This window comes from Pseudopipra pipra, chromosome W (assembly GCF_036250125.1).
Source record: "Pseudopipra pipra isolate bDixPip1 chromosome W, bDixPip1.hap1, whole genome shotgun sequence".
Taxonomy (NCBI): Eukaryota; Metazoa; Chordata; class Aves; order Passeriformes; family Pipridae; genus Pseudopipra; species Pseudopipra pipra.
The window spans coordinates 34161592-34188346 of NC_087580.1; the positions used below are offsets into that span (position 1 = coordinate 34161592).

Below are 26755 nucleotides of genomic sequence, written 5' to 3' on the forward strand. Positions count from 1 at the left end.
AGTTCCTGAAGGCTTTGTTCTTTTTGAAAGGTTGGTGTAAAGAACAAGGCCAGGGAATAGACTCTGCAAAGTCTCATTGCTGTGCTTGTTTCCCCATTCAGTCCCTGCAGTGAGAGAAGGGACTCACTGGGGTACTTGAGGGCCTGAGGGCTGGTTCAGATGTTGTGTGTTGGTGGCTGATGGCCAATGGAGGTGACAAATGATCTCCAAGTCACCTGCCTGGGGCTCTGCAGCTAGTGAGGGCTCTGATGGCAGGTGAGGACTTGTCTGTAGGAACTCAGGAAGTGCAGGAGAGCACAGAGGATCTGCAGGGACAGCCCATCCCATCCAAAGCATGGCTGAGGTCCAGCACAGCTCTGCTCTGACACAAAGAACCTGAAATCAGGGAGAGGAAGAGGACAAAATCTTGTTTAACCAGCTTGAGGGATAATGGGATCAATGACCTCCTGTATTCCTGGGCACTTGAATGACCCTGTGCATCAGGTTTGGTAGCAGGGAGGGGGCTGCAGGTTTCCCTTAGGGAAGAGGAGATCAAGAGTTGACTCTGTGTCAGAGAGAGCCAGTTTCAGGTGGCTCCAAAATGGACCAGCCAGTGCCCAAAGCTGAGCCAAAAAGCAATTCCAGAGTCACCTCTGTGATAACCCTTTGGAGAAAGAATAAAATCCAGGGTGCTGTAACTGAGAGGGGAGTGAGAGAAATGGGGGAGAAACAACCCTGCCGTCACCAAGGGGAGTGGAGAAGGAGGAAGAGGGAGAGAGAGCCTTGGTGGGCACATGGCAGCCAAAAGCCAACCCCCAGCCCTGAGAGCCACAGCTGAGCCCAGCACAAAAGCTCCTTTAGGTCTGGAGGTTCTTTGCAGCAGCTTTTTAGCAGAGCTGCCAGCTGGGCCATCAAAGGGTTGGGTCTGAAACCTGTGTGATCTTTGTCAACCTTGGCTCTGTAGGAAAGAACTACAGAATCCTAAATAGTTTGTGTCAGATGGGACCTTTATAGGTCATCTAATCCAATGAACAGGGACACGTTCAACTAGATCAGGGTTCTCACAGCCCTTTCTAACCTGGCCTTGAATGTTTCCAAGGGTGGGGCTTCTATGACATCTCTGGGTGACTCATGCCAGTGTTTCACAACCCTCAGTGTAAAAAATTTCTTCCTCATATCTAGTTCAAATCTGCTCTTTTTTAGTTAAAAACCATTGTCACTTGTCTTATTACAACTAAGTCTGTGCTCATCCTTCTTATAGGTATGATCTCAGGAGCTCCTAACAAGCCTTGGACCAAACCAGTTGAGCAATGAAGAGCCCCTGGACTAGACCAGGGTGTGGTGAAGTGTCCCTGGACTACCAGGGGTTGTGGGAAAGTGTCCCTGGACTGGACCATCTGCTCCTGGATCATAAAGGTAGGAACAATCTGGAGTGGAACAGTTGGGGAACACAGGATAATCAGTCATCCCATGAAAGCCTTGGAAAATTCCCTACCCGAATCGTAACCCAAATGGAACAGTTTGGATGCAATTCCCAAATAGTTTGGAAACTCCAGTCATTCCTGACACCAGGATGGAAATTCAGCAGATAACTAAAGCCAGTCCCCTTGTGAGCCCACAACCAGCGGGGCTGAGGGAGGCCCTGGCAGCTCCCCAGCACCTCCCTCTCAGTGGGACACCTCTGGCAGCCTCTCCCAGCTCGGGAACCCTCCAGTTTGCAAGACTCCAAAGACCCTCGCTGATGCCCAGGACAATTCTGATCCCCCTCAACAAACACTCCTCCAGCTGGGACCCTTGTCTGTTGGGAAACACAAAGGGATTTGGGGGAGTGTTTCCCTGACAACAAGGAGAATTTGGGAGAGGGACCTTTCCACAGCCAGCTATTGATGTGTCCACACATCTCTGCCTGGGTGTGGGTGTGAATTGACTGTGGTGGGAATGTTGTTATTGGGAATCTATAATTCAGTCACTGTTAAAATTGTAGCAAATGCTATTGAATCACTTGATAATTATTCAACTGGTCAATAATTAAATACCCGTAATCTCTTTTGCTCCCTTATATTTGGATCAAAATCCTTTGTGTCCTGACCCTCTTACATCCCAAGGCTCTGTGTAAATCATTCCCTTTCATCAAAAAATATATTTTTGGTGACTTCCACTTTAAAATCTTCCTCCTTAGCTAAACTACAAAACAACTCTAATTAGTTATTTATGTCTTGAAGACTTGAAGACAATTAAAGAAAGAAAAATAATTTGGTTTTCAGTGTTTTAATGCGGCACACAGTGTGTTTGGAGTTGCATCAGCTGTCAGTCCAAGATGGGCCATGTCAGAACTGGTGAGGTTGGGGGGTGAGGAGCAAGGTTGATCATACAGGGTCAGTGTGCATCTCCTGAGGAGACAGGCAGCATCAAGATCACTTGGAGAACACTTCAATCACCTCTTCTCTGAACTTAAAAATATCCATCCTTGAATTAAAAAAAAAAAAGTACAAACTTCGAAGACTTGTTTTGAAATTACCTTGAAGACAATTAAAGGAAGACAAAGAGATCCTGAGGGATTTCTGGAATTTAATGAGCCCCACGGTGTGTTTGCAGCCCAGCCCATGATCCTGAGGTGCTGAGAGAAGATTGAAGCAGCTGCTCAAGAAGTGAGAAGCCAAAGTCCAAGTGCCTTGAAGCATTGCTGGGCCCCACTGAGGGCAGGCACTGACAAAGCCTCCCCAGGGACTCGTTGGAGCAGCTCCTTGGAGGCCAGGAGTGCAGGCAGACAAAGGCTCTGGGCAGGCCCCTGCAATGCTGAGCAAAGCCTGCCTTGGTTTTGTGGAGCACAAAGGCCAAGGCCTGAGCCCCAGGCCCTGGCCCAGCAGATCCTGTCCCTCCCGGCTGGCTCAGGGCTGTTTGGGGGGCACTGGGATGGGAGGGGGAGGAACAACAAAGGCCCAAAACTGGGCAACCCCTGCCAGGCTCCTGAGGGAGGGGCGAGGCAGAAACCAAGGGCAGAACCTGCCAGGAAAGTTGCTTGTGGTGGCCTGAGTGGCAGAGGCAGCTGCCAGAGGCAAGGGGACAAAGGCCTGGGTGCCTTTGGGCCTTGCAGCCCTGCCAGAGCCCTTGGCCATCTCTCCTGCAGGCTGTCCTGCCCTGGCCCTGCTGCTGCTCTGGCCTTGCAGGCTGCACACACCCCTCCTGCTTTCCCACCCCCTCCCAGCAGCATTTCTAGACCCTCCCTGATGTCTCTGCACCAGCTCTGGCTGTTCCCTGGAACACAAAGCCATGGGCTGATCCTGACTCCCTCTGGGTCACCTCTTGCAGCACAAGGGTCCCTATTGATTGATATTTCTTTTTCCTCACCTTCAGTCTCAACTTTCAATGCTACTCTTTGTGGAGATTTCATTCTATTTCCAATATGGACAAAAGCTCCATCCTGTCAGATCTCCTCTAGACCCTCTCCAGTTCTTCCTCATTCCTCCAGAATGGGGAACCTCACAGACAGACAGACCAGTCCAGATGTGGTGACCCCAGGGCTGAGTCCAGGGGGGTGACAACTCCCTTGTCTGGGTGCCCACACTCCCCCTAAGGCAGCCCCATGTGCAGTTGGCCTTAAATCAAGGGTCCATTCTGATTCTTTGTAACGTCACGGAATCAAGTGGCACCGTGACACTGCAGGGCCTCATGGAACCAAAGGAATGCAGGGACACTGTGGAATCTCATGGAACCAAGGGACCATTGTGACATGTGGGGTCTCTTTGGAACAAAAGGAACCCTGAGACATCTCAGAACCTCCTGGAACCAAGGGGCCACTCTGCCTGCCCTGAACTCCATGGAATCAAGCAGAGCCGCTGCCTCCCCCCCACTGCCTCACAGACCGGAGTCGCCGGCTCTGCCCCGCTTGGACACCTCTGGAGTCAGCGTGTTCTTGGGCAGCACAACTGATCTCAGACCAGAGAGTTTCCCACATTTTGCTTTGCCCCCTCTTTTCCCCTGGTTTGTTTTTTGTTCTTTGTTCATTCAAGGGGAAAAGGGAGAAGGGAGCCATGTTGATCCCTGTTTGTTTTTACAAAAGGGAGTTGGGTCGGGGGGGAGAGGAGGCAATTTCTCTCTCTGCTGTTGCTTTGAACTGTTCTGTTGGTATTGCTGTTTTTGCTGCTATATTTCTTGTCAGAAAATTCTTATTTTTTCACTTATACTCCTTGTATTTTGTCTCCCTGTAGTGGTAGGGAATAAAAGGGGAGTGAGTTCATTTTATTGGAGTTCCCACCCCAATATGTGTATTTAAACCAGGACAGGTTGCTCAAGAGCTCCCTGAAATTTGGCATCATTCACAAAGGACTTGAAAATACATTTTGTCCCAATGTACAGAGAGATAATAAAGATGTTCTCTAGTGGTGTTGAAGGGCTGGTCACTGAGGGATTTCACCAGGAAGTTGCTACCAAGAGGACTTTGTACCATGGATTTTATTTGACACTCTTCATTCAGCCAACTTCCCACCCACCACATCTTCCACTTCTTCAGTCCAGCTCTCACCAGTCTGGCCATAAGGAGACCACAGGAGACCATGTCAAGGGCCTTGATGAAGTCTTGGCACACAACATCCCCTTCTTTTCCCTCCCACAGGGGTTCTGCAATCCCTGCCTTGTCCTTCCCATGCCTGGCAATGGCTGCAGGAGGACTTGCCCTATCCCCTTCCCTGCTGAGCCTGAGCAGTCTGGAACTCTGCCAACCCTCCTTGCTGCCCTGTTTGCAGACTGGTGCCATGTCTGCCTTTGCCAAGGCCCCAGGAAGCTCTGGGATGGCTCTGGCCTTTCCAAGGGTTTGGGAGAGTCTCCCAGTGACACTGCCCAGCCTTCTCAATAGCCCTGACACCAAACCCTTTTCCATATCCCACACTTCCAGAGGAGTGCCCAGAACACAACACAGGTTGTCCTGGTGGTTCTGGAGGATTAGAAGGGATTTCTTCCTCCAGGCCAACCCCTCCAATTGGATTTGAGTGCAGCTGAAAGGTTTCCTCAGCATTTTCCCCAGTGCCTCCCTGCCCTGAAGGTTTCTGGCCATCAGGCTGGAGCTGAGGGGGTTGGGCAGGTGCCTGAGGAGGGGGTAGAACAAGGGCTGTGTCCAACTGTGCCAGGAGGGCTGTGCTGGGCAAGGATGAGGAGGCTGCAGAAAACAGTGGCACTGGGGAGGGGAGAGGAGCAGGTGGAGAGACCTTGTGCCTGCCCACGCTGGGCAGGAGCTGCCCCAGGATGGCAGCTCTGAAGCACTCCCAGGATGTCCCTGTGAACAGGAGGGGAAGACTGGATCTAAAAATGAAACCTGGAAAGCAGAGAGCAGGAGTGTCATGGTGACACTGCAGGAGAGTTCCAGCCCTGGAGCAAGGTGACAGAAGAAGTGACCCAGTTCATCAGGGTTACAAGTGTCTGGGAGAAGCAGGAAATGGTGACTGTAGATGACAGAAAGCCCTGAGCCAGGGTGCAGCTCTGCTGGAGACAACCCTTCCAGTCCATGGGTCTTGCAGAGAGCAGGGCTGGCAAACAGCCCAGTGCTGGTCATGGGATGGGGCCATCTGCAGGAAACACTCTGCATGTGCCAAAGATGCAGGAAATGGCACTGACAGTGCTGGGAGCAGAGACTGTGCTGTTCCCAGTCAGGGGTCACTCAGGGTGGTGGAGCTGTAGCAGGTTTCCAAGTTTTTCTCCAGTAGCCCCATGATGAGGTTGTTCCCATCCACAATCATGGAGCAGGTCATGAGAGAGAGGAAAACAAACATTTTTCTGAAGTCTGGGGACATGTCCCATTCCCATGAGGGGAGATTCCACTGATGAGGTCTGATTTTCAGTTTTCTCTCTTCATGTCCTGTCTGCCCTGCTTGGAGTCCTGTCAGTGAGAGCATTTCTTTCTCTGTTTGGTGCTCACTGAAGCTGTGCAGGCAGCTCAGAGGGGGACCCATGGAGCTGTGGGTGCCTCTGGCTGCATCCCAGTGCCCAGCTGTGCTCTGTGCTTTGGGAAAGGGCAGAAGTGCCTCTGCTGGAGGGCAAAGCCGCTCCTGCCTGCAGAGCCCTTCCTGCCTGCACAGGGGCAATGCTGCCCAGTTGGGCTGCTTTCCTGCTGGGCAGGGAAAGGGACAGGCCAGAAGGCAGGGCAGGGACGGAGCAGACATGCTGAAGTGTCCTCAGTGCAAAGCAAATGTGGACTTCTGACTTGGTCCCCTGATGTCCCTCCATGGGACACCCCACCAGGTGGGGTGAGAGCCTGAAGCCTTCCTGCCCTGCCCTCAGGAGATGCCCTTTACTGATGGAGCTGCTGATGTGGAGCCCAGCTCTGTGCCAACAGTGCCCAGGGCCTGTCCCTGCCTGTGATCCCAGCACGGACACACAGCAGGACTGTGCCCAAGCTGCCATAGCACTCAGGCCTTGCACCCACAGCAGGGCTGGGAAGGACAGTGTGGAGTTGGAAAGAGTAGAGGTGGAAAGAGCAAGTGCCCTTGTCCCTAGCTGTGCTCCTGTGCTGGGAGTCTCTTCCCTCCAACTCTGCACACAGGCACTGCCCCTGCAGCTCCAGAGAAGGGCTGACGAAGCATCTTGGACACAGGAATCAAGGCAGGGAACTTTATTCTTCTCAAATGTACAGAAAACAAGCCTTTTGAAAGTCTTTGAATTACAGAAGAATGGTAGATATTGATGTAGAAATCCCATGAGCAATGCCACTGATTTGTGGATAACATTATAAAAGTAGAAAAAGAGTAAGGATGTACTGATGATAAAAGGAAAATATAGGAGAAAAAAGGGCACTGATTGCAATGAGTTACATTCAAAATGTTCTGCAGAAAAAAAGACACACTTTATTATTGTCTATAAATGTAGCTACCAGTTTCCTCAGGGAGCCTGTGAGTTCCTGGTTCCTGAGGCTGTAGATGAGGGGGTTCAGTGCTGGAGGCACCACCGAATACAGAACTGACAGGGCCAGATCCAGCAATGGGAAGGAGATGGAGGGGGGCTTCAGGTTGGAAAATGCTGCAGTGCTAAGGAACAGGAAGACCACGGCCAGGTGAGGGAGGCACGTGGAAAAGGCTTTGTGCCGTCCCTGCTGAGAGGGGATCCTCAGCACAGCCCTGAAGATCCGCACATAGGAGAACACAATGAAAATGAAACACCCAAATGCTACACAGCAACTAACCACAATGAGCCCAATTTCCCTGATGCTGGAGTGTGAGCAGGAGAGCTTGAGGATGTGTGGGATTTCACAGAAGAACTGGCCCAGGGCATTGCCCTGGCACAGGGGCAGGGAAAATGTATTGGCTGTGTGCAGCAGAGAATAGAGAAACCCAGTGGCCCAGGCAGCTGCTGCCATGTGGGCACAAGCTCTGCTGCCCAGGAGGGTCCCGTAGTGCAGGGGTTCACAGATGGCAACGTAGCGGTCGTAGCACATGATGGTGAGGAGGGAAAACTCTGCTGACATGAAAAAGGCAAAGAAAAAGAGCTGTGCAGCACATCCTGTGTAGGAGATGGTTGTGGTGTCCCAGAGGGAATTGTGCATGGCTTTGGGGACAGTGGTGCAGATGCAGCCCAGGTCTGTGAGGGAGAGGTTGAGCAGGAAGAAGCCCATGGGGGTGTGCAGGTGGTGGTCACAGGCTACGGCGCTGAGGATGAGGCCGTTGGCCAGGAGGGCAGCCAGGGAGATGGCCAGGAAGAGCCAGAAGTGCAGGAGCTGCAGCTCCCGCCTGTCTGAGAATGCCAGGAGGAGGAACTGGGGCATGGAGCTGCTGTTGGACATTTGCTGCCTCTGGTTATTGTTTTCTGTTGAGGTAAAAAAAGGCAGAATTGAATTAGGCCAGGCTCAATCAGCAAAACATCTTGCATGTCTCATAGCAATTCAACACTCAGGGCCTCTTTTCAGGAAGATCTCTCTGCATCCCTCTCCCCGAGCTCTGGGTTTTGCTGGCTGAAGGGGGCACTGAGAGCAGGGACCCTGGAATGGGCTCCCGAGGAATCCTTCTTGCTGGGCAGTGAGAGGCAACCTGGAGCACAGGGTGACCTTCAATTAAATGCACTTGTGATGCATCAAAGTGTTTCCAGAACTGCGGGTCACAGTTTGCCCAAGCACAGAACAGAGGGAGGGGATTTGGGGTCTTGGTTTTGTTCCAGTTCCTCTTGCCAGGAGTGAGTTTGGATGGTTGAAATCTCTGACATGTCTCATGTGCTCCAAGGGAAATCTTGTGAGACCTGAGAGGCAGAAGGATTGTCTCTTGGTGCAGAGACAAGAGCTGGCCATCTTTCCTGTTCACAGCTGACCCTGCCTGGCAGCTTGGGAGCTGAAGGGGGATGGCCCTTAGGAATTCCCTGCAAAGAGAAACAAGGCACTTCTGGGAGCAGAGGAATCCCAGTTCAAAAAGCAGATTGAGAGAATGCTTGCCTTTCCTCAGGATGCCTGATTAGGATCTCATCTTTCTCCTTCCAGACTGCCACACACAGGGATCATTGCAGCTCCCAAGTACGGCTGCCCAGAGCATTTCCATGGATTTAGCACTGAGGAGTTTTCTCCATGGGGATCCTGTGCAGCACAGAGATGCTATGGCAGAGCTGTGCCCTTCTGGAGGGCACCTGCAGCCCTGCAGGACACCCAGGCAAACAGCTGAAGACCCTGAAGATGCCTGGAGGGCACTTGGGCACTTGGCTCCCACAGACACATCCCCACAGCAGCACCCAAAGGGGTTGTGTCTGGACAGGAATCTGCCCCCCCCAAACCCCAGAGTGGCTCAGAAAACCGAATGGTGAGAACAAGGAGAGCCCAGGCAGCAGGGGATGGCAGTGAAATGCCACAGTGCTGCTGCCAAGGGAGGAGGGACACAGAGAGACAGCTGGAAATCAGGGCCTTGTCCTTGCCTGGGCTCTGGCTGCTGCAGGGCAATGCCCAGCCCAGCCCCCGTGGGCCTGAGGGCACAGGCTCTGCTTAGGCTGGGAAAGGAGCCCAGGCAGGAGCTGCTCAGGGAAGGGGTCTGTGCCACAGGGACAGCAGGGAGGGGCCCCCATCCCCCTGCCCAGCCCTTGTGGCAGCAGCTGCCTGTCCCTGCCTGCCTGTCTCTGGGTGAGGAGCTGTTCCTGCCAACAGCCCCTGCCTGTGCCCAGCTCAGCTCCCTGCCAGTGCTGCCAGAGCCATCCCCAGCCCAGTGCCCAGGGGCAGCTGTGCCTGGGCAGGGGCTGCAGAGCAGATCCCAGACAGCCTGTGGTGGCTGGGAAGGGGGAGGTGTTCTGGGGGGATGTGCTTCCTGAGAAGGGGCCCTGGAAATGGAGGAGGTGGAGCTGAAGCTGTGAGGAGCCCTGAGCTGGCAGCTGGAGGGCCCTGCCCAGCCCTGCCCTGCCCTGAGGGGTCACTCCTTCCACCCACCCCTTCTCCCTGCAGGGCCGTGGCAGCTCCTTGGCCAGGCTGAGAGCTGCCCCTGGCAGGCAGCAGAGTCCCTGCCCCAGCACACAGAGCCCTGGGGGCAGGACCCTGCTCTGCCCCACAGCCCTGGGCACCCCTGGCTGCACCCCCACCTTCCCACCCCACAGCCAGCCCTGGCACAGGGAACCTTCTGGCCCTGGGCCTCTGATGGGGCAGCAGCAAGTCCTGCTCTGCAGCAGCTTCTCCTGCTGCACCCCAGCAAATGCAGCAGAGCCATCCTGACAGCTCCTGCCACTGCTGCCATTTGGCAGCTGGCAGAGGCACTTGCAGGAACTCACCTGCACTGCTCTGCAGCCAGAGCCTGACCGTGGCAAAGGGCTGGCAAGGTTCCTGCCCTGAGCAGCTCTGCCCTGTCCTCCCAGCCCAGGATCCCTTGAACCTCCTGCTCCCTTCTCCTCTCTGCCCTTGCTGCCTGCAGCTCCTGCCCTGCTCTGCCATATGACCACTTCCCCTGCACTGCAGCAACTGGGAGAGTCCTGCTGAAAGATCCTGGAAGCTGTAGGATGTGCCAGCTTTAGGAGATGCCTCCAGGAAGGCAAGTTGAACTTTCCTACAGCCAGAGAATTCTTCCTTCAAATCCTGGAAAGTTTTCTCCCGTAGTGAGAGCTCAGTCACCTCCCAGCCCAGGCTGCCTCTCATCTCTCTGCCTTCTCTCCTGTGCCCTGGGTGCTGCAGGCAGCGCCCTCAGCCCTGCTGGGCTGTGCAGAGGAGCTGCTCACCAGCAGAGCTGTCTCTTTGAAGCTCTTCTTGCTTGCCAGGATCTCCCTGTGTGCCAGGAGCCCGGCCCAGCTCAGCAGCACAGCAACAGCCCCAGGCATTTCATGACCCTCCAGGGGGTTTGGCGTTGTTTACATGAGACTTAGTCCCTGAGAGGAAGTTCAAACAACTTTTCAACAAGTCAAAGTGAGATTCAAACATTAAGTTTCTCCTAGTGCTAATGAGTCTCAATGACGGACACAACTGAGAATTTGTCCCCAGATTCCAGTTAGAGCAGAAAACTGCAGACAGTGGTGACAAGGATGGACAAGCAAGGGAAAGGTGGCTCTGATGTTGAATAAACATTGACTTGTTTTCTTAATCCAAAGGGCCAAGCCCTGACCACCAGCCTCTGGGAAGGCAGATCCTGTCCCTGCCTCATTCCTCAGGGCTCTTCCTGGGGCACTGGGATGTGGGATGTACAATGCCAAGGGCAGGACCATGGGGTGGCACCTGCCAGGCTGCTGAGCAGGGACAAGGAGGCCATGAGGCCCCAGGGCTGCAAGGGCCACTCCCCTCCTCCTGGCATCAGGGGCACAGACAGCAGCCCTGGCCAAAGGCCTGCAGAAGGTGGCTCTGTCAGGGCCTTTCAGCTTCTCCCCATCCCTGTCTCCTCTCCAGCCCAGGCTGTCCTACGGTGTCCATGCCCTGCCCCTTTCCCTGCAGGCTGTCGTCATCCCCCCGGCTGCCCCACCTGGCTGGCACCTTCCTGCACTGACATCTCTGCGTTCTCCCTGGCTCTTCCTGCACACACAAAGCCTTGGGCTCATCCAGACTCCTTCTTTGTGACATATTGCACCACAACACTGACCTTGGAGGGAAAGTTCTCACTTCTTGTCACCAGTCTAGGCCACCCCAGCTGCCCTTGTGGCACTAGTTCTTTCTTAGGCTGTTTTCTGACAGGAAGAAAAGCTCCACCAGCTCTGACACCCCCCTTCCAGAACTCTCAGGCTACTCCTCTGTAAGGGGGGTACTTTTGAATTTGATGATCAATGGAGCAAAGAGGCGTGAGAAAGGAATCATATTAGGATATGAAACCAGCCAGAGTATGGTACAATGTAACTTCATGGCTCAAGCTAATTGTAAGGTCCATTGTGCTTTTTAGCAAGTCAGCTTGATATCCCCTATTATCAGAGCTGAGTTCTTCCTTGGTTTTGCTACATATTGCAAGATAGATACATCTACCCTTGAAACACAGTGGTAGAGGTCATACATAGGGGTGAGAAAGATGATGATGGGAGGAAGATTCTGTGGGCAGGGGTCACTGGCCCCTTGCCCTACAGCAGGGCACGCACAGACTGTTGCTATCAGGTGATGAACAGGCAGGGTTTGGCTGCCACTCAGGCATCACCTCATACTGTGTGTACTGGCCCTACGTGGTGCAATGTAGAGCTGATAAAATGGGGTGTCAGGACTGCTGGGGTGAGCGATCCTCATCCTGCCATGGAGACTGTGTTGTTCTACCGGGACGCCCGCTAAGCACGGGCACCGACCAGCTGCTGCAGATCCTGGCAGCCCTGGCCTGTCTGTGTGGGTAAGCACAGTTTATTGAGAGGAAGCAACTGAGAAAGCAAATGTTTTATATCCTTTTTTAATATCCTTGTAATTCCCTTTTTACTAGTTAATACTGTATTAAAAGCCACTCGTAGTATTGTTTTAATATCCTTTAAATGTTCCTTTAATTCCCTTATTACTAGTTAATACTATAATAAAAGCCGTTCATAGTATTGTATGAATGCCAACTGATAAAGCAGTTTTTTTGTATTCTTTTTTAGCTTTTGATTCTCTTTGCTAGTTTTTATTCTCACTGCAATAAAAGATTTTTTGTACTGTTTGAATGTCTGTTGTACTTGTCTTTATTCCGGGCATGTATTCAAATGAACTAATACATGGGGGCACAGCTCTTTGGGGCAGGAGACGGGCAGCAGCCTTGCCAGGACTCGGGGCAGTGGCAGGTCTCCTTGGGCCAGGACTTGCCACAACTGCTGATTTGGGTGCAGCCCTGGCCAAAGGGCTCCCAACAGCATTGGTGCCCTTGCCCACACCTTCCTTCTCGGTGTCACCCCCCCTGTTTAGGATGGCCACCAGCCAGCACTTCTCCCAAGGAGGCCGTGCCAGCTTGTGTGGAAGGCCCCGTGCCCTTCCTGCTGGGACTGAGTCGGCGGCCGAGGGGGCTCCTTGTGCTGCCGTGAGCAGGCACAGGAGGGGAGTGTTTGCTCATTTCTTGAGCCGTTCCTACAGTTCAGGTCCAGCCAGATTAGATACTTCAGAGAGCGGATTCCCTCCAAGGTGGGGCAGGTTGGCGGGGCTGGGGGAGGCCCCAGGCCACGTGGCACTGTGTCCCAGGGCCCTTTGTGACACGCTGGGCATGGCCGGTGGGATGGAAGGGGGCAGGGTGTCCAAGGGCCCTTTATGACCCGCGGTGACAGAGGTGCTGCTGGTGACACGGCCACAGTGTCAACAGTGCTCCTCGGAGCAGGCGACGGGACAGGACGGGACAGAGCGGTGCTGTGCGGAGCCCCCGCGCAGCCAACTCGTGCCTTGCTGACCCGGAGCGTTTTAGAGGATTTTCTCATTTCCAGGTGACCTCGAGGCATTTCCACAGGATTTGGAGACCCGGAGTTTCTCCGAGGTGTCTCTAATCCCTGTGGCAGGTGCCCTTGAGACCCTTTTGCAGGACTTGGAGACCCGGAGCTTCTCCGAGGTGTCTCCAATCCCTGCGGCAGGTGGCCTCAAGGCCATTCTGCAGGACATAGAGCCCGGAGTTTCTCCGAGGTTCTCTTTCTCTCTTGCAGGTGCCCTGGACACCAGACTGTGGCATGGCAGGGAGACGCTTCAGCCTGCTCAGGCTGTTCCGGAGGAAGAAGGAGGAGGAAAGCCCTGGGGCTGCTCCAGCACAGCAGCCTGAAGAGGTGCAGCAGGTGCAGCCCCCGCAGGAGGGTGAGTGCTGGAGCTGGGCCACAGGGCTGGTGGCTGCAGCCCCCTTGGCCTCATCCTGTCCCATCCCCTCTGGACATGCTCAGGGAAAGGGAGGGGGGCAGAAGGGCTGATCTCCTGGCAGCCGTGCTCCATCCACTGGGCATCCCAGGGCTGGCCCTGCTCCTGGAGCCCAGGCCTGGGCTGTGTTCTCCGGCCTCTCCCGCACACCCTCAGCTCTGAGCACGCTCGCTCTTTGCCAGATGCAGGCCAGGAGCGGACAGAAGAGCAGCTCCGTGCCCGTGGCCGCTTCCGCAGGGCAGCACAGGTACCTGCAGCCATCCCCGCCTGGGCTGGGCCTGCTCTCACTGCTCAGCCCAGCACTGCTGTTGCGGCCCTCCAGGGGACATCCCTCTCTTCCCTGCCCTTCTTTCTCCTGCAGACATTTATGAAATTCATGGGCAGTCGGCGTAGAAAGGCCAGGATCACACCAGCTGATGTCCAGGCCCAGCCTGACACCATCCCGACCCAGCTGACAAATCCTGATGTCAGCACCGCGTCGACTGCTGTCCCAGCAAAGTGTGACACCGCAACCAGTGATCACACAACCCACTGGGACACCACGTCCACCGATGATGTGTCACACTGTGACTCTGTGCTGCCTGGTCTCACGGAGGAGGCCGACGCCACAACGATGGAGGGCGTGGCGAGCACTGACGCCGCGCCTGTTCAGCGCCTGGCCGATACCCCCAGCCTGGAGTTTCTTGAGGAGAGAGCTGTCTCTGCTGAAGTAAGCAGCCTGTGGCCCCCCAAGCTGGGTGCGCTGGGCCCCCTCAGCCTTTGAGGCTGGCACAGTGTGCTGGGAAGGGAAGCATTTCTCGGGGGAAGCTGGGCAAGTTGCTCACTCTGGCAGCTCTCCACCTCTCCCCTGTGCATCCTCCAGGCCAGACTGTGGGACCTGGGGACCTGGGGCTGCTCAAGGCATCTCCAGTCCCTGGGGCAGGTGCCCTTGAGGCCAGACAGTGGGACTGGATAAGGCGAGGCATTTCCCAGGCTTCTCTCTTGCAGCTGCCTTCAAGGCACGACTGCAGGACTTGGAAAGCCAAAGCTTTTTTAATGGCATCTCTGCTGCAGGTAGCCATAACACCAGACGGAGACATGCAGCAGAGACCCCCTACGGTGCCCAAGCTGGCCTGGGTGAAGGAGGAGGAGAAGGAGGAAAGCCCTAGGGCTGCTCCAGCACAGCAGCCTGAAGAGGTGCAGCAGGTGCAGCCCCCGCAGGAGGGTGAGTGCTGGAGCTGGGCCACAGGGCTGGTGGCTGCAGCCCCCTTGGCCTCATCCTGCCCATCCCCTCTGGACATGCCCAGGGAAAGGGAGGGGGGCAGAGGGGCCGGGGCTGATCTCCTGGCAGCCGTGCTCCATCCACTGGGCATCCCGGGGCTGGCCCTGCCTGCTCCTGGAGCCCAGGCCTGGGCTGTGTTCTCCGGCCTCTCCCGCACACCCTCAGCTCTGAGCACGCTCGCTCTTTGCCAGATGCAGGCCAGGAGCAGACAGAAGAGCAGCTCCGTGCCCGTGGCCGCTTCCGCAGGGCAGCACAGGTACCTGCAGCCATCCCCGCCTGGGCTGGGCCTGCTCTCACTGCTCAGCCCAGCACCGCTGTCGCAGCCCTCCAGGGGACATCCCTCTCTCTTCCTTACCTTTCTCCTGTAGCTGGTTTGCAGATTCATCAGGTGCATTTGGCATGAAGAGGCCACTTTCATGGCCACTGGGGACATGGCAAACCTCTTCAATGCCCAGACCAGCGCTGCCCTGCTGGATATGCTTGTGGAGAATGGTGTCTACAAAGCAAAGCAAGTAAGCAGCCTGTGGCCAGGGCTCCAGTCCCCCAGGGATGCTGTGGCCCCTCACGCTGGCTGCACTGGGCCCCCTCAGCCTTTGAGACCAGCAGAGTGTGGTGGCAAGGGGAGCACTTCCTGGGGGAAGCTGGGCAAGTTACTGGCTCTGGCAGCTCTCCAACTGTCCCCCATGTCCCCTCCAGGTGCCGGCCATAGTCAGGTGCATCCATCAGTGGCTCACGTCCAATGTATCTGATGAGCACAGGCTGGACAAGACTCTGGTCCTGCTGACCCAGGCACACCCCACGGATGTCGCAGTGACCCTGCTGCACTCTGCCCCAGCCTGTGACAGGTATGGGGCCCACCTGCCTTGAAGGCTCACCTGCCTTTAGACCCCATCCCCCTGGACAGCCTGTCCCAAATGGGGTGCCAGAGACATGGAGACTTCCAGGACACTCCAGCTCCTCTCTTTGCCAGCTTTGGCATGTCAGCCTCCAATCCTGAGGCCAACCTGCCTCCCTGCCCCACAAGGCACCGTGGCTCTGTCACCTGGGCCCCGCAGCTGCCCAGGCCACAGAGCTGTGTCCCAGACCCCCCTGAGCCAGAGTTGTGACTCCACAGAGCTGCTCGCACCATGTGGAAGACGCTCATCTCCTCCAGATGGACTAAGGAGCCGGTGCTGCAGATCCTCTTCCATGTGCTGGAATACTGGCCAGCGCACAGGAGACGCACCTCTGATGGGGATGAGAGAGATGTCTTTGCCCTGGCTGTGAGTTTCTTGAGCTGGCCTCTGCTCGCCCCCAGGTTGCCTCTGGGATGCCTTTCCATCCTCCCTCACCACTGCTTCTCCCTGCCCCAGGCACTGGGCTGCAAGCCTGGCTTAGGGGCAGGTTCAGGGACACCAGGCTGGGGGATCCCCCTGTGTCTCCTCTGGCCTGTCCCTGCCACGCTTGGGCCCTGCCACATGGACCTCTGGGCCCTGAGAGCTGTCTCTGGGTGCTTTGTCTTTGGCAGGCAACTGTGGCACTCTGGGAGATCCTCCAGCTGTCCCACTCCTGGTGCCCAAGTGCAGTGAAGGACAATTTCCCGCGCCTCCTTCTGACTCTGCTCTTCCAAGTTTTCATCAGCACAGAGGAGATGTCAGAGGAGGTCGAGACCTTCTGGAGGCAATGCCGGGAGCAGCGCAGCCTTCCCCCCAACCCCAACAGGTGCTCCATCCCAGTCCCCTCTCCCTGCCATGCCCTCGGGGCTGGGGCCAGGGCTCTGTGCCTGACCTGGGCTGTGCTCTGCACACAGGTTTGCAGTGCAGACTGTTAAAGCCTTGCTGCGCCAGCTGCTGGATGAAGATGTGTTGATGGCGATCGGTCGCAAGTGTGGCTGGGACATGCTCCTCAAGGCTGACAGCCACCACTATGCAGTGGGTCTGCTGGCCAGGTGAGAGCCCTTTCTCCCCACTGCCCCACACCCCCACAGGTCATTTCTGCCCTGTGCACAGGCCACCCCGTCACAGTGTCCGTGCTGCTGGGCCAGAGGGCCTTGGCAGCCAGGGATGGCTGAGCAAAGTGGAAAAGGCGGAGAGAGGCGGCTGCACAGGAGGAGCCACCTCCCAAAGTGCCCACGTCCTCTCCTGGGCTGGTGGTCAAAGACCAGGCCTGTGTGAGTCAGTCCCAGGAGAGCTTTGCCCACCTGGCTCAGGGTCTCTGGCACCTTTATTCCCCCTTGCAGGGAGCTGTGCCATGTCTCCTGCTCCTTCGGTCGCAGCATCGCCATCAGCCTGCTCCCGCGGCTCAGCAGGGGAGACCCCCTGTGGGAACTGCCTGCCCTGGCGTTCCTGGTGGAGGTGAGCCTGATGGCGAGCGCTGCCTGGCCCAGCTGCCTCCCCCTCTCTGCCCTCTCACAGCTGCAGCCGCCCGGGACGGTGCCTGCACCCTGTGCTGCTGCCTGGGCCCAGCCCCGGGCGGGTCCGGGCTCCTGCCGGCCGGGCACCCCGTCACTGCTCCCTGCCTTTCAGGTCCTGCACTGCCTGATCCCCAGACAATATGGGCCCAGCATCCTGCAGATTATTTCCAGGCACCTGCGCAGTCAGTGCCCGGAGAGGCGTCGCCTGGCGCTCCGAGGCCTGGTGGTGCTCAGCAAGGCTCCCTCAATGGTGAGCAGGGGGCAGGGGCTGAAGCTGGGCCGGCAGCGTGTGGCTGTGCAAGGCAGTAGCTTGGTCTTGGCTGGCCTTTGGTAGCTGTGGCAGCTGCTCCCAGCTCTCCTCCTCCCCGTTCAGCTGCCCGACTCCTTTGGGACGCACCTTTGGCCTCTGGGCCCCGCGGCAGCAGCGTGGGGCTGCACCACAGCATTGTGTTCCACACAGGCTAAGAGCATCCGGAGCCTGAATGAAAGCCTCCTGGAGCTACTGCAGGATGCAGACACAGACACAGTTCAGATGACCCTCTCCGTGTTCATCAATGTGCTGGGCTTGAAAATCATCCAAATATCCAGCCCAATAGCCCTGAAGTTGCTTGAGGCTCTGCGGCCACTCTTTGACAACGTAAGGCTCTGTGCCCCTCATCGTGGGCACTGAGTGCTGCCAGGAAACTTGGGGCTCAGTGTCTTTTCAGGCCTGTGCCCCGGTGGGCCTGGAGAAGCCAGTGCTGAGGTCTTTTCCTCTTCCTTTGCACCAGGAGCACAGCCAGCTGCAGCAGCTCTCCATGCTCCTCTTCCGGGAGGTGATGGAAGCGACAGAGAGGAGCAAGAGCCTAAAGCCACATGTGTACCTGAGTCTGGTGCCATTCTACTTCAACTGGCACAATGAGAACAAGCGTGTGGCAGAGGTGAGGACTCGTGGGCTCTGTTGTCCCCATGGCAGGAGGCTGCTGTGCCTCCTGCCCTGGCCCATGGTCGCCTGCAGCCTCCTCCTGGCCTTGGTGCAGGGATGCAGGTGCTGTGCCCTGGGCTGCGGTGCCATGGCCCGCTCTCTGTTGCTGTGCAGGCCTCTCGGAGAGCACTGTTTGGTGCAGCCAGGTTCCTGAAGTGGAGGGATCTTGAGAACTTGGTGACCATGGAGCAGCCATGGAGGTTTCCCGAGTGCCTGGTAAGGACGGCCCCAAAGCCCCAGCCCCTGGCTCCCAGGAGCACCCAGCCCTCCGCTCCCCCCAAAGCCTGGCCCCAGCAGCTGCTGGCCAGGCCTCAGGGCTCTGTGGGCAGGGGAGCCCCGTGCTGGGGGCTGGGAGTGCCCAACCAAGGGGCAGAGCCTGAGCCCAGCCTTCCCTCCGTGCCCTGGCGCTCTTTGCAGCTGGAAAAGGACAGGAGCCGAGTGGGCCAGTACGTGCGCCAGGCCCTGCCGTTCCTGGAGAGCCCAGAGGAGCCCCTGCGAAAGCTGGCCATCAAGTTTCTGGGTGAGCCACAAGGCCGGGGTCCCTCCCCACCCCGCTGCAGCTCGGCCCCAGCCCCGGCTGCTGCAGCGGCAGCAGGATGCGGCCCAGGGCATGTGGAGCCCCGAGTGGCCCCGAGCGCCTGCTGCCGCCCTGTGCCAGCCCTGCCCTGGGGCGTCCCCATGCGGGAAGGCCCCGGGCTCAGCCCTGCCAGGGCAGGAGGCCGTGTGGCCGGGCTGGCAGCGCCGCTGCGGGGGACCTGTGCCTCTGGGGCCTGACAGGCTCTGTGTTCCCAGGGATCGCCGCCAGGTCCATGAAGCAGGAGCAGCCAGAGCTGCAGCTCATCTGCCAAGGTGAGTGAGGGCGCCTTCCAGCTGATCCCCTTGGGCCCTGCTCCCTCCTGCCCATGGCAAGAGCTGGCTGGGATGGCCCTGGCAGGAGGGGCTCCTCACGTCCCCACACCCCTGGCCTCTCACCTTGGCTCTCTTCCTTTCTCTTCCAGCCCTTCAAGACATCACTGATGACAGCCCTGCCATCTCAGACCTGGCCCGTCAAACGCTCCACATCATCAGAGCTGTACGGAGAACTTCATTCTTCCCATTCTGGTAGTCTCCGTTGCTGCCTCTTCCAGCCCGTAGAAGTGTGACAGAAGACATCAGACTCGCCATGGCAGGCCTGGCAATTCAACACCGCTACGTGCTGAGAGCTGTACAGATGGCTCCCTACTGCAGATTCCAGCAGCTCCAAGACTGGCTGTGCAGAGCATGGCAGACCCGGCCTTTTCCGCAGGGCAGTGTCTGCCTGTGCTGCTGCAGCTCTGTGGAGAAGTGATGCGGGAAGCTCCATCTCCTGGGGCCACCTGAGCCTGTGGGGAAGATGCCTCTTCCCTGCAAGCACCTCCTTTGAGCCCAGCATGGAAATATTACATCCATGTTATCACATACAGAAGCCCAGGAGGTTTTTTTGGTGCCCAGTGTGCACAGGGCCTTGGGGAAGAGGGGAAAAGGGGTCCTTGTGCTCAGCAACACTTACCCCGCTGTGCAGCGTGCCAGCAAAAGTGGGCAGAAGCCCCTTGGCCTTTGGTGGCTCTGCTGGAGCCTCAACGTTTCCAGCAAAATGGAGGGGCAGAGGCTGGAGCTGTGGGGAACCCTGAGCACTTTGTCCTTGGAGATGGCCACAAGCCCTCCCCAACCAGGAAGCAGCGTCTGTGTCCTGCCTGTGTGTTACTGGCTGGATTGCTCCGGGCTCCCAAGTGCCTCTGGAGCGTCTCCTCTGGAGCTCCTTCAGGGCTGCGCCACTGCCGGGCAGGTTGGCGGGGCTGGGGGAGACCCGCAGGGGAGGGGGCGCTGGGAGGCCAGGAAGGGCTGAGGTGCTGTGGAGGCCCTGATGGGACAAGGGAGAGGGAAGCCTTGAGGGGAATCTGGGAGTGGATGGGTGGCAGAAGGCTGCGAGGGGACAGACTGGGTGCAGTCCCCGAGGGGCAGGGTGGAGGGAAAGGCCCCCAGGACTTGGGGGGGCAGAGGTCATAAGCAGCCCCCAGGCAGCCACCTCCTTCCCTGCCAGCCGGCTGCTCTGGTGCTTTCCTGAGGCATCTCCCAGTCCTGTGGCAGAAGCCATGGAGGCCGGGCCTCAGCAGCAGGGAGGGCACACCCCCAAGGGGGCCAGGCTGGCCTGGCTGGGGACAAGGAGGGCAAGGGGGCCCTGCCAGGGCACGTCCGCCGGGTGCTGCCGGCGAGGGGCAGTGGCACAGGCAGGGCTGGCGGCCAGCCCGGGCCCCCGCGGCTGCTCAGGCCATGGGGCTGTGGCCAACACCCCCCTGAGCCAGAGCTCTGGGCCCGCAGAGCTGCTGCCACCACGGGCAGGGCGCTGGGCTCCTCGGGCAGGGCTGTGCACTCGCTGCTGCCCAAGCAGCTCCACCCCACAGACAACAGCACCAGAGGCTGCCCAGGAGCAGCAGCACCCACAACGCCTGGGCCTCCTCACCCAGGCACCCACACCCGCCAGGACACCAAAAGTGGGCAGACTGTGGGCACAGTTGCACCCACTTTGGCAAAAGGCTTCAGGGCAAGTGGCCACCACAGCTTTCCAGTGACTCCTCAGCCTCACAGCAACCCTTGGCAGCTCCAGCTGCAGCCTGACATCCTGACTGACTTCAGTGGCCCTGCTTGAGGCTGGACACACCTTCCACACTCAGGTGTCCCCAGCCAGCACCACTGGTGCCATCCTTAGAGACTCTGCTGGGACACCAGCCTTGGGCTGCAGCTGTTCAACCTCTCCTCCACGCAGGCACCTTCAAAACACGGGCATGGCCTTCTAAGCTCTACATCCAGCACTTGAGGGCAACAAAGGAAGAAGCAGCAGAAGCTGAAGCAAAGCAGGGCCTGGTGTGGTGGAGCTTCAGGGAGGGAGGGAAGTAAGCACCGTGGTGTCTGCTGAAGAGATGGCCCAGTTCACCAGCTCACACTTTGCTGCTGGATGTTCCTCCTTTGGTCCTGCTGGAGCCCATTCCCTACCAGTGCACGGCCCTGCCTTGTTCCCAGATCCAATCTCCAGGACCCCTGGCAACAAGTGGGCCCTGTGTCCACCTGAGAGCAGAAACTGCCAGAACGTCTCTGTTTCCAGCACTTCTCTTGGCTGCTCCTTCAGGTGGGTGGCACCTTCATGGGAGACACAGAACAGACTTCTCCCTGTCCCCTGCACTTCCCCAATGGACTGGACATCAGCTGCTAGCCACAGCTGAGCACACAGACACAGGAGTGTTGAACATGCGAAACTGGGCTGATTTTTTTTCCAGAAGGCAAGAAAACAAGCAAAAAGAACACAAGGAAGCTTGAGTCTCTCTGTCCAATCTAATTGTCCTGTGAAACTCAGCAGCTGATGGTGGTTTTGTGCTGCTGCTAATCACTTCCACCCAAAAATCATGCCAGGAAGGAGCAACAGCTTCTGACAGATGACAAGTCTTGCCACTAATTGCTCCAGCTGCTGCTCCCAACAGCCACCTGCAAGAGGGCAGACCTCAGTGCCCCTTGGCTTTGGCTGCCCTCTGGTAGAGAAGTCCCCCGGGGGCACAGCTCTCTGGGGCAGGAGACAGGCAGCAGCCCTGAATCCAAAAAATCGGTCTGAAAAACTGCTCAGAGACTTTTTTATCTTTAAGCAGCAAGGTATTTGTTTATTCAACGTTGGGAGCAAGCCAGCTCGCGCTGGACAAACTTGCTCGCCGGCTCCTCAGAAAATCAACACTTTTATACAATTTTCAGATATGATTAAATGCATATTCAAGTAATTACAACATCTATCAATGCATATTAATAATAGGCGGAGTATAGGTGGAGCTCAGGCGGGGCTTGGGGCGGTGCTTCTCTTGGCACCCCATTTCGGAGGGTAGTTCCCATCTTCATCCATAGGGGAGGGGGCTTCAACTCATCTTCCTCAGCTTGACCCTTCTTCTTTTCCATTGTTCTTGACCCGTTCACTGAAGCTTGGAAAAAGCCCTGGCTCCAGGCCTATTTCTCCTATTCAAATGTCTACCTTATCCTACTGCATTTCTAATTTATCACCTCTAGTCCTATTACATGTTCTTGTACTATTCTCTTAAGCTTTGGTCCAGTAAGTAGAACAGAACAAGCACAGATCATCTTGGATGTTGGTAGCTTCTTAGCAGGCCCAAATTTCTTAGTTAACTCTTTTGGGCTTAGCCTCCTGTTTCATTCCCCCCTTTTTGTTTAGAATTTACGAATTCTTTCGTCAAGTTCTAATGGATTTTGATAGGTATTCATCACAGCCCACATTATCTGCATCCTTCTAACCATGATGCTTGATTTGTACCATAGCCAAACAATTAGGACCAGTAGTAGAATAATGCCAGCTCCTAATACCAATATTGGATGTATCAAATAGTGGAACACTTGTGATGCTGTAGGGGAGTATCCTGTAAAGATGTCTCACCAGTGGTGCTCTCCCACTTTTTCTACTTTGGTTAAAACGGTTTTTATGTTTTCAGTGTCATGTTCTACTTGCCAGAGCATTCGTTTAGTCGTTCTGTTTACTTCCTGGACCAGTTTTTCTATATCAGGATGTTTAAGCATTGCTTTAGAAGATTAATGTTCATTCCTGTCTGCAATTTTGGCACATCGTGATACGTTGTATAATCAGCTTCAATCAGTTGTCTAGTAGTCACCAGAATGATATAATCAAAGTCACAGCCTATTATTTTAGTAAAACAAAAAAATTAGTACCACTCACTACTTCATGACAAGTATCTATGGTAAAATTAACACAAAAGATTCTAACACATGCACAACCATTTCCTACATAATAGACTTGTGATTGGGTTTTAGCATGGGGAAGCATTTCAAAGGTACACACACTATCTTCAGCATCTAAGCATAAATCTTCATTTCTTACGACAGCATTTTCACAGATATATCCTAATTGTCCTCTAGGAATACATGCCTCAGGACTGACTGACTGTCACTTTTTCTGGGTGTGGTCATAACTTGCCCAAACATTATGGTCTATGGGTCTGACAATTACATTTTGGTGTATGGCTCCTAATGTCAGGATAGGAAAGATGGTCTTTTCTTTAGCTGCACTGATAGTGAGTACATAAGCTTCAATTTGTTCATGTTGAGGGTTGTAAGTGAAGTTCACTAACTGCCACCACGCCTGGTAATTTTTCTCAAATTGTGTAGTAGAACTGTTTCTAGCTATTATTTCTCTTACTTCTTGTGGTAATATTCCTGAGGTTCCTTCCCTTAATATTCTTGCAGCTACAGATTGTACCCACTGTTGAGTTTGGAGACATTGTATTGCAAGTGCAAACCTTTTATGGATGACACCAGCATTGTCAATAATCTTGGTGAAATCTTTTGCAGTGTGGTTAGCTACTAATGTTAACAATTTAACTGCCAATGATTGTGTTTCTGCCAAAGTGAGCAAAGATGATCTTAAAGGGACTTTGAATTTTCCGAGATCAGATGTGACAGCACTTAGTTTATTCACTAATACTTCTTGATCTATGGTGTTTAATACACTTAATCCTGTGCTAAACCATCCGGTTACATCTCTTTGAATTCTGGTATGAGAGGATCTGGCCATCATCTATGCATGCCAGCCTTTAAGGCTTTGTTGAATACAGGGCTGACAATCTTTTTGTATGTTTGATATGTTTACTTGAAGGTTTATTCAAACCCTCCTCAGTGAATATGTGGGATCTAACAACAGCTTCTGCTCATTTGAGTGTCTAATCATGTAAGGTCCAGCATAAGTTAAATTGTGGACACTCTCACAGGCTAAAGAAGGAGTTGTAGAACTGGTGGTGGTCTTAGTCAATGGGGTGGTAGGAGATTTGCTGGTTGGAAATCTCCTGGTTATATTTCCTTCCCTGAATGTCCACTGACACATCACAGAAACTGATTTATCTAGAGTGAAGGTGTGCCAACACTGATCAGCCACTAATTACATTTCACAGTAACGTCAGTTCTGGGTGACCATCTAATCTGTGCCTATTAAAACACTTGCATTGTATGGGGTACCAGGATTTTACCAATTATTCAGTACCCTCGTTCCTTGGAGGACTATAACAGATGCATTGTATTGGTTCAGCTTGCCTAGGTGAACTGGAAGTTCTGGGTCTATATAAAATTGTAGACCAGAACTCTCGTTGTAGGCTTGAGACCATAATGATTCTTGGGCAAGAATTTCATCAAACACCAATGTACTTATCAGTCCAAAGATCAGCATTGAGGAGGCTTGATAGTAGATGATTCCTCTCCCGAGGTCCATGCTTCCTCTGGAACCCTCTTGACTCGAGAGTAGTGGATCCACGTGGGCTTCTCTTTCACCCAGATCACTGTGGAGGTGGTCATCAGCACCTGCTGGGGTCCATCCCACTTCTCTCATGGTGGATCTCCTGAAAGATTCTTAACATATACCTGATCACCAGGGTTGAAGGGATGTAACTCACAATCAGGCTGCTTGGGTTGGTGTTCTAACACCACTGTAGCATTTTTCTGCAATTGTTTTCCTACAGCCATAACATAATCATGCACATACTGATTACTGATTTGATCTACAGCTTCACTATTCACAGCTTGCATCATGTAGGGTCTGCCCAATAGAATTTCAAATGGACTCAGTTTCTCTTTTGATCTTGGCTTGACCCTTAGCCTGATTAAAGCAATAGGTAAAGCTTGATACCAATGAAAATTTGTTTCTTGACATATTTTAGCAATTTGTTGTTTAATGAGATGATTCATCTTTTCTACTTGCCCACTTACTTGCAGTGTGTAGGGCATATGCAGTTGCCAATTGATTTTTAGTGCTTTACTTATTGCTTGTACAATTCATGTACAAAAGTGTGAACCTCTATCTGAAGAGATGCTCTTAGGCATTCCAAACTGTGGTATAATCTCATTCAACAAGACTTTAACCACTCCTTTTGATTCATTTTTTTCTACATGGGAAAGCTTCAGGCCATCCAGAAAATGTGTCAGTCAAAACTAAGAGATAACAGGACCCCCCCCTTTTCTTGGGAGCTCAGAGAAATTAATTTGCCAAATTTCACCTGGGAAATGCCCTTTACTTATTGCCCTTTGGTGTATTTTTGTTCCAGTATTAAAGACAAAGTTCACATTGGGATGTGACTTGCTCTATTGGGATAAATAAATTTGGTCCTGCTACTCTAGTCCTTAAATGCTAATTGAGTGAGTCTAAGCCCCAATAGTTTTATCATGTTTTACTTTTACAAATTGCCACACTAATTTTTCTAACAGTATTAACTGACCTGTTTTTAGTTAACCTCATCTATTGTCTAACACCTTACCTTCATTTTCATGTATCCACTTATAATCTGTTTCTTGATATTCTACCTGTTGATCTGTGTCTAGTTCTTCTAGCACTAAAGCTGCTGCTGGTAGTTCTTTACTTCTTGCAGCAGCTAATTCAGCTTCTGCATCAGCTTTTCTGTTTCTTATTTCCAGGACAGTGTTACCTTTCAGGTGTCCTTGGCAGTGCATAATTGCCACCTGAGAGGGGAGTTGTACAGCTTCTAATAATCATAGAGTTTCTTCAGTATATTCCACAACTTTTCCTTGAAGAGTTAAAAGTCCTCTTTTTCCAAATTGCTCCATGAGTGTGAACTATGCCAAAGGCATATTTGTTACTGTCCATTGAACACATTCTCCTTGTTTTTCAGTAACAATCAATAGATCATTCACATGTTATAAAAGTACACCCTTTCCCGGTGGTGACTGCCACTGTTCCAATTCTTTAGCTAATTAATTCCCAAAATTGTGGGAATATTTTCTAACCCTTAAGGTAACACTGTCCAAATGAGATGAGTTTTCCTTCCTGTGGTGGGATTTTCCCACTTGAAGGCAAATATCCTTCGACTTTCCTGTGTTAAGGGAAGGCAGAAAAAGGCATCTCTTAAGTCTAATACTGTGAACCAAATTACACTTTCTTTTAATATTGTTAATAAGGTATATAGGTTTGCAACAGCTGCATGTATGTTTTAGCTATTTTATTTACTGCTCTTAAATCCTGAGCCAACCTATGTGTTCCATTTGTCTTTTTGACTGGTAAAATTGGGGTGTTGCAATCTGATTCACACTCTACAAAAACTTAATTTCAAAAAGTTGTCTATTATTGGCTCAATTCCTCTTCTATCTTCCAGCTTCAGTGCATATTGCTTCCTAACTACTGGGTTTGCTCCTGTCTGTAATTCTATTTCAATGGGAGCTGCTCTTTTTGACTTTCCTGGTGTTTCAATAGCCCAAACTCCTGGGTATACCTGATCTAAAATTTGATTGACATTTGAATTACCCTGGCTTGGCTCCACATAGCTCATTGCTAAACTCAGAGCTGCTATTAATTGTTCTTCCTTTACCTTAAGTTCAATTTTACCTTGTTTGAATTCTATTACAGCTCCCAGATTTTCTAGTAGGTCTCTGCCCAATATGAGTTTGGATAAATTTGGTAAATACAAAAAACTGATGCACTCCCATTTGTTTTCCAATTTTGAACTTTAGGGGTTTCAAAAGAAAGCTTTTCTGATTGGCCAGTGGCACCCACGATTTAAACATATTTATCACTTTTAGGTATTAATTCAAAACAGAAAATATAGCCCTGGTATCAATTAGAAAATCTAATTCTTCTTTTTCTTCCCCTAGTTTAATTTTTACCAGCAGGTCCCCTAGCACTGGCCTGCAGGCCCCCCCTTCACTCAGTACTCTGTAAGCAACAACAGCCTCTCCTGTGCCTGTATTTCCACCTGTTAATTCAGGGCATTCTTGCTTCCAGTGTCCCTCTTTTCTGCAATATGCACACTGGTTCTGACCCAGCCTTGTCTGTCGGGGAGGCAAACCTTACATCTGTTACACAAGGCTCATACATATAACTAACAGTTGCAAAACTGACAAATCTTAATTCTAGGTCTTATCCAAAGTGATGTGCTTATAGTTAACTCTTCAGCACTA

The 26755-nt window shown here is 53.6% G+C and overlaps 2 protein-coding genes across 2 annotated transcripts in view; one reads left to right on the forward strand and one right to left on the reverse strand.

Moving 5' to 3' along the window:
- The window catches only part of LOC135405282 (zinc finger protein OZF-like), a 168540-nt gene that overhangs the window by 106499 nt on the left and 35286 nt on the right, over positions 1-26755 (forward strand). The gene's annotated exons all lie outside the window — the stretch shown is intronic.
- On the reverse strand, positions 6782-7744 carry LOC135404613 (olfactory receptor 14J1-like). The gene has a single exon (XM_064639345.1). The coding sequence runs from the start codon at positions 7742-7744 to the stop codon at positions 6782-6784; it is 963 nt and encodes a 320-aa protein (XP_064495415.1).

Excerpts from the sequence above, each read along its gene's own strand:
- LOC135404613 (XM_064639345.1), bottom strand. The coding sequence starts at position 7,744 with ATGTCCAACAGCAGCTCCATGCCCCAGTTCCTCCTCCTGGCATTCTCA.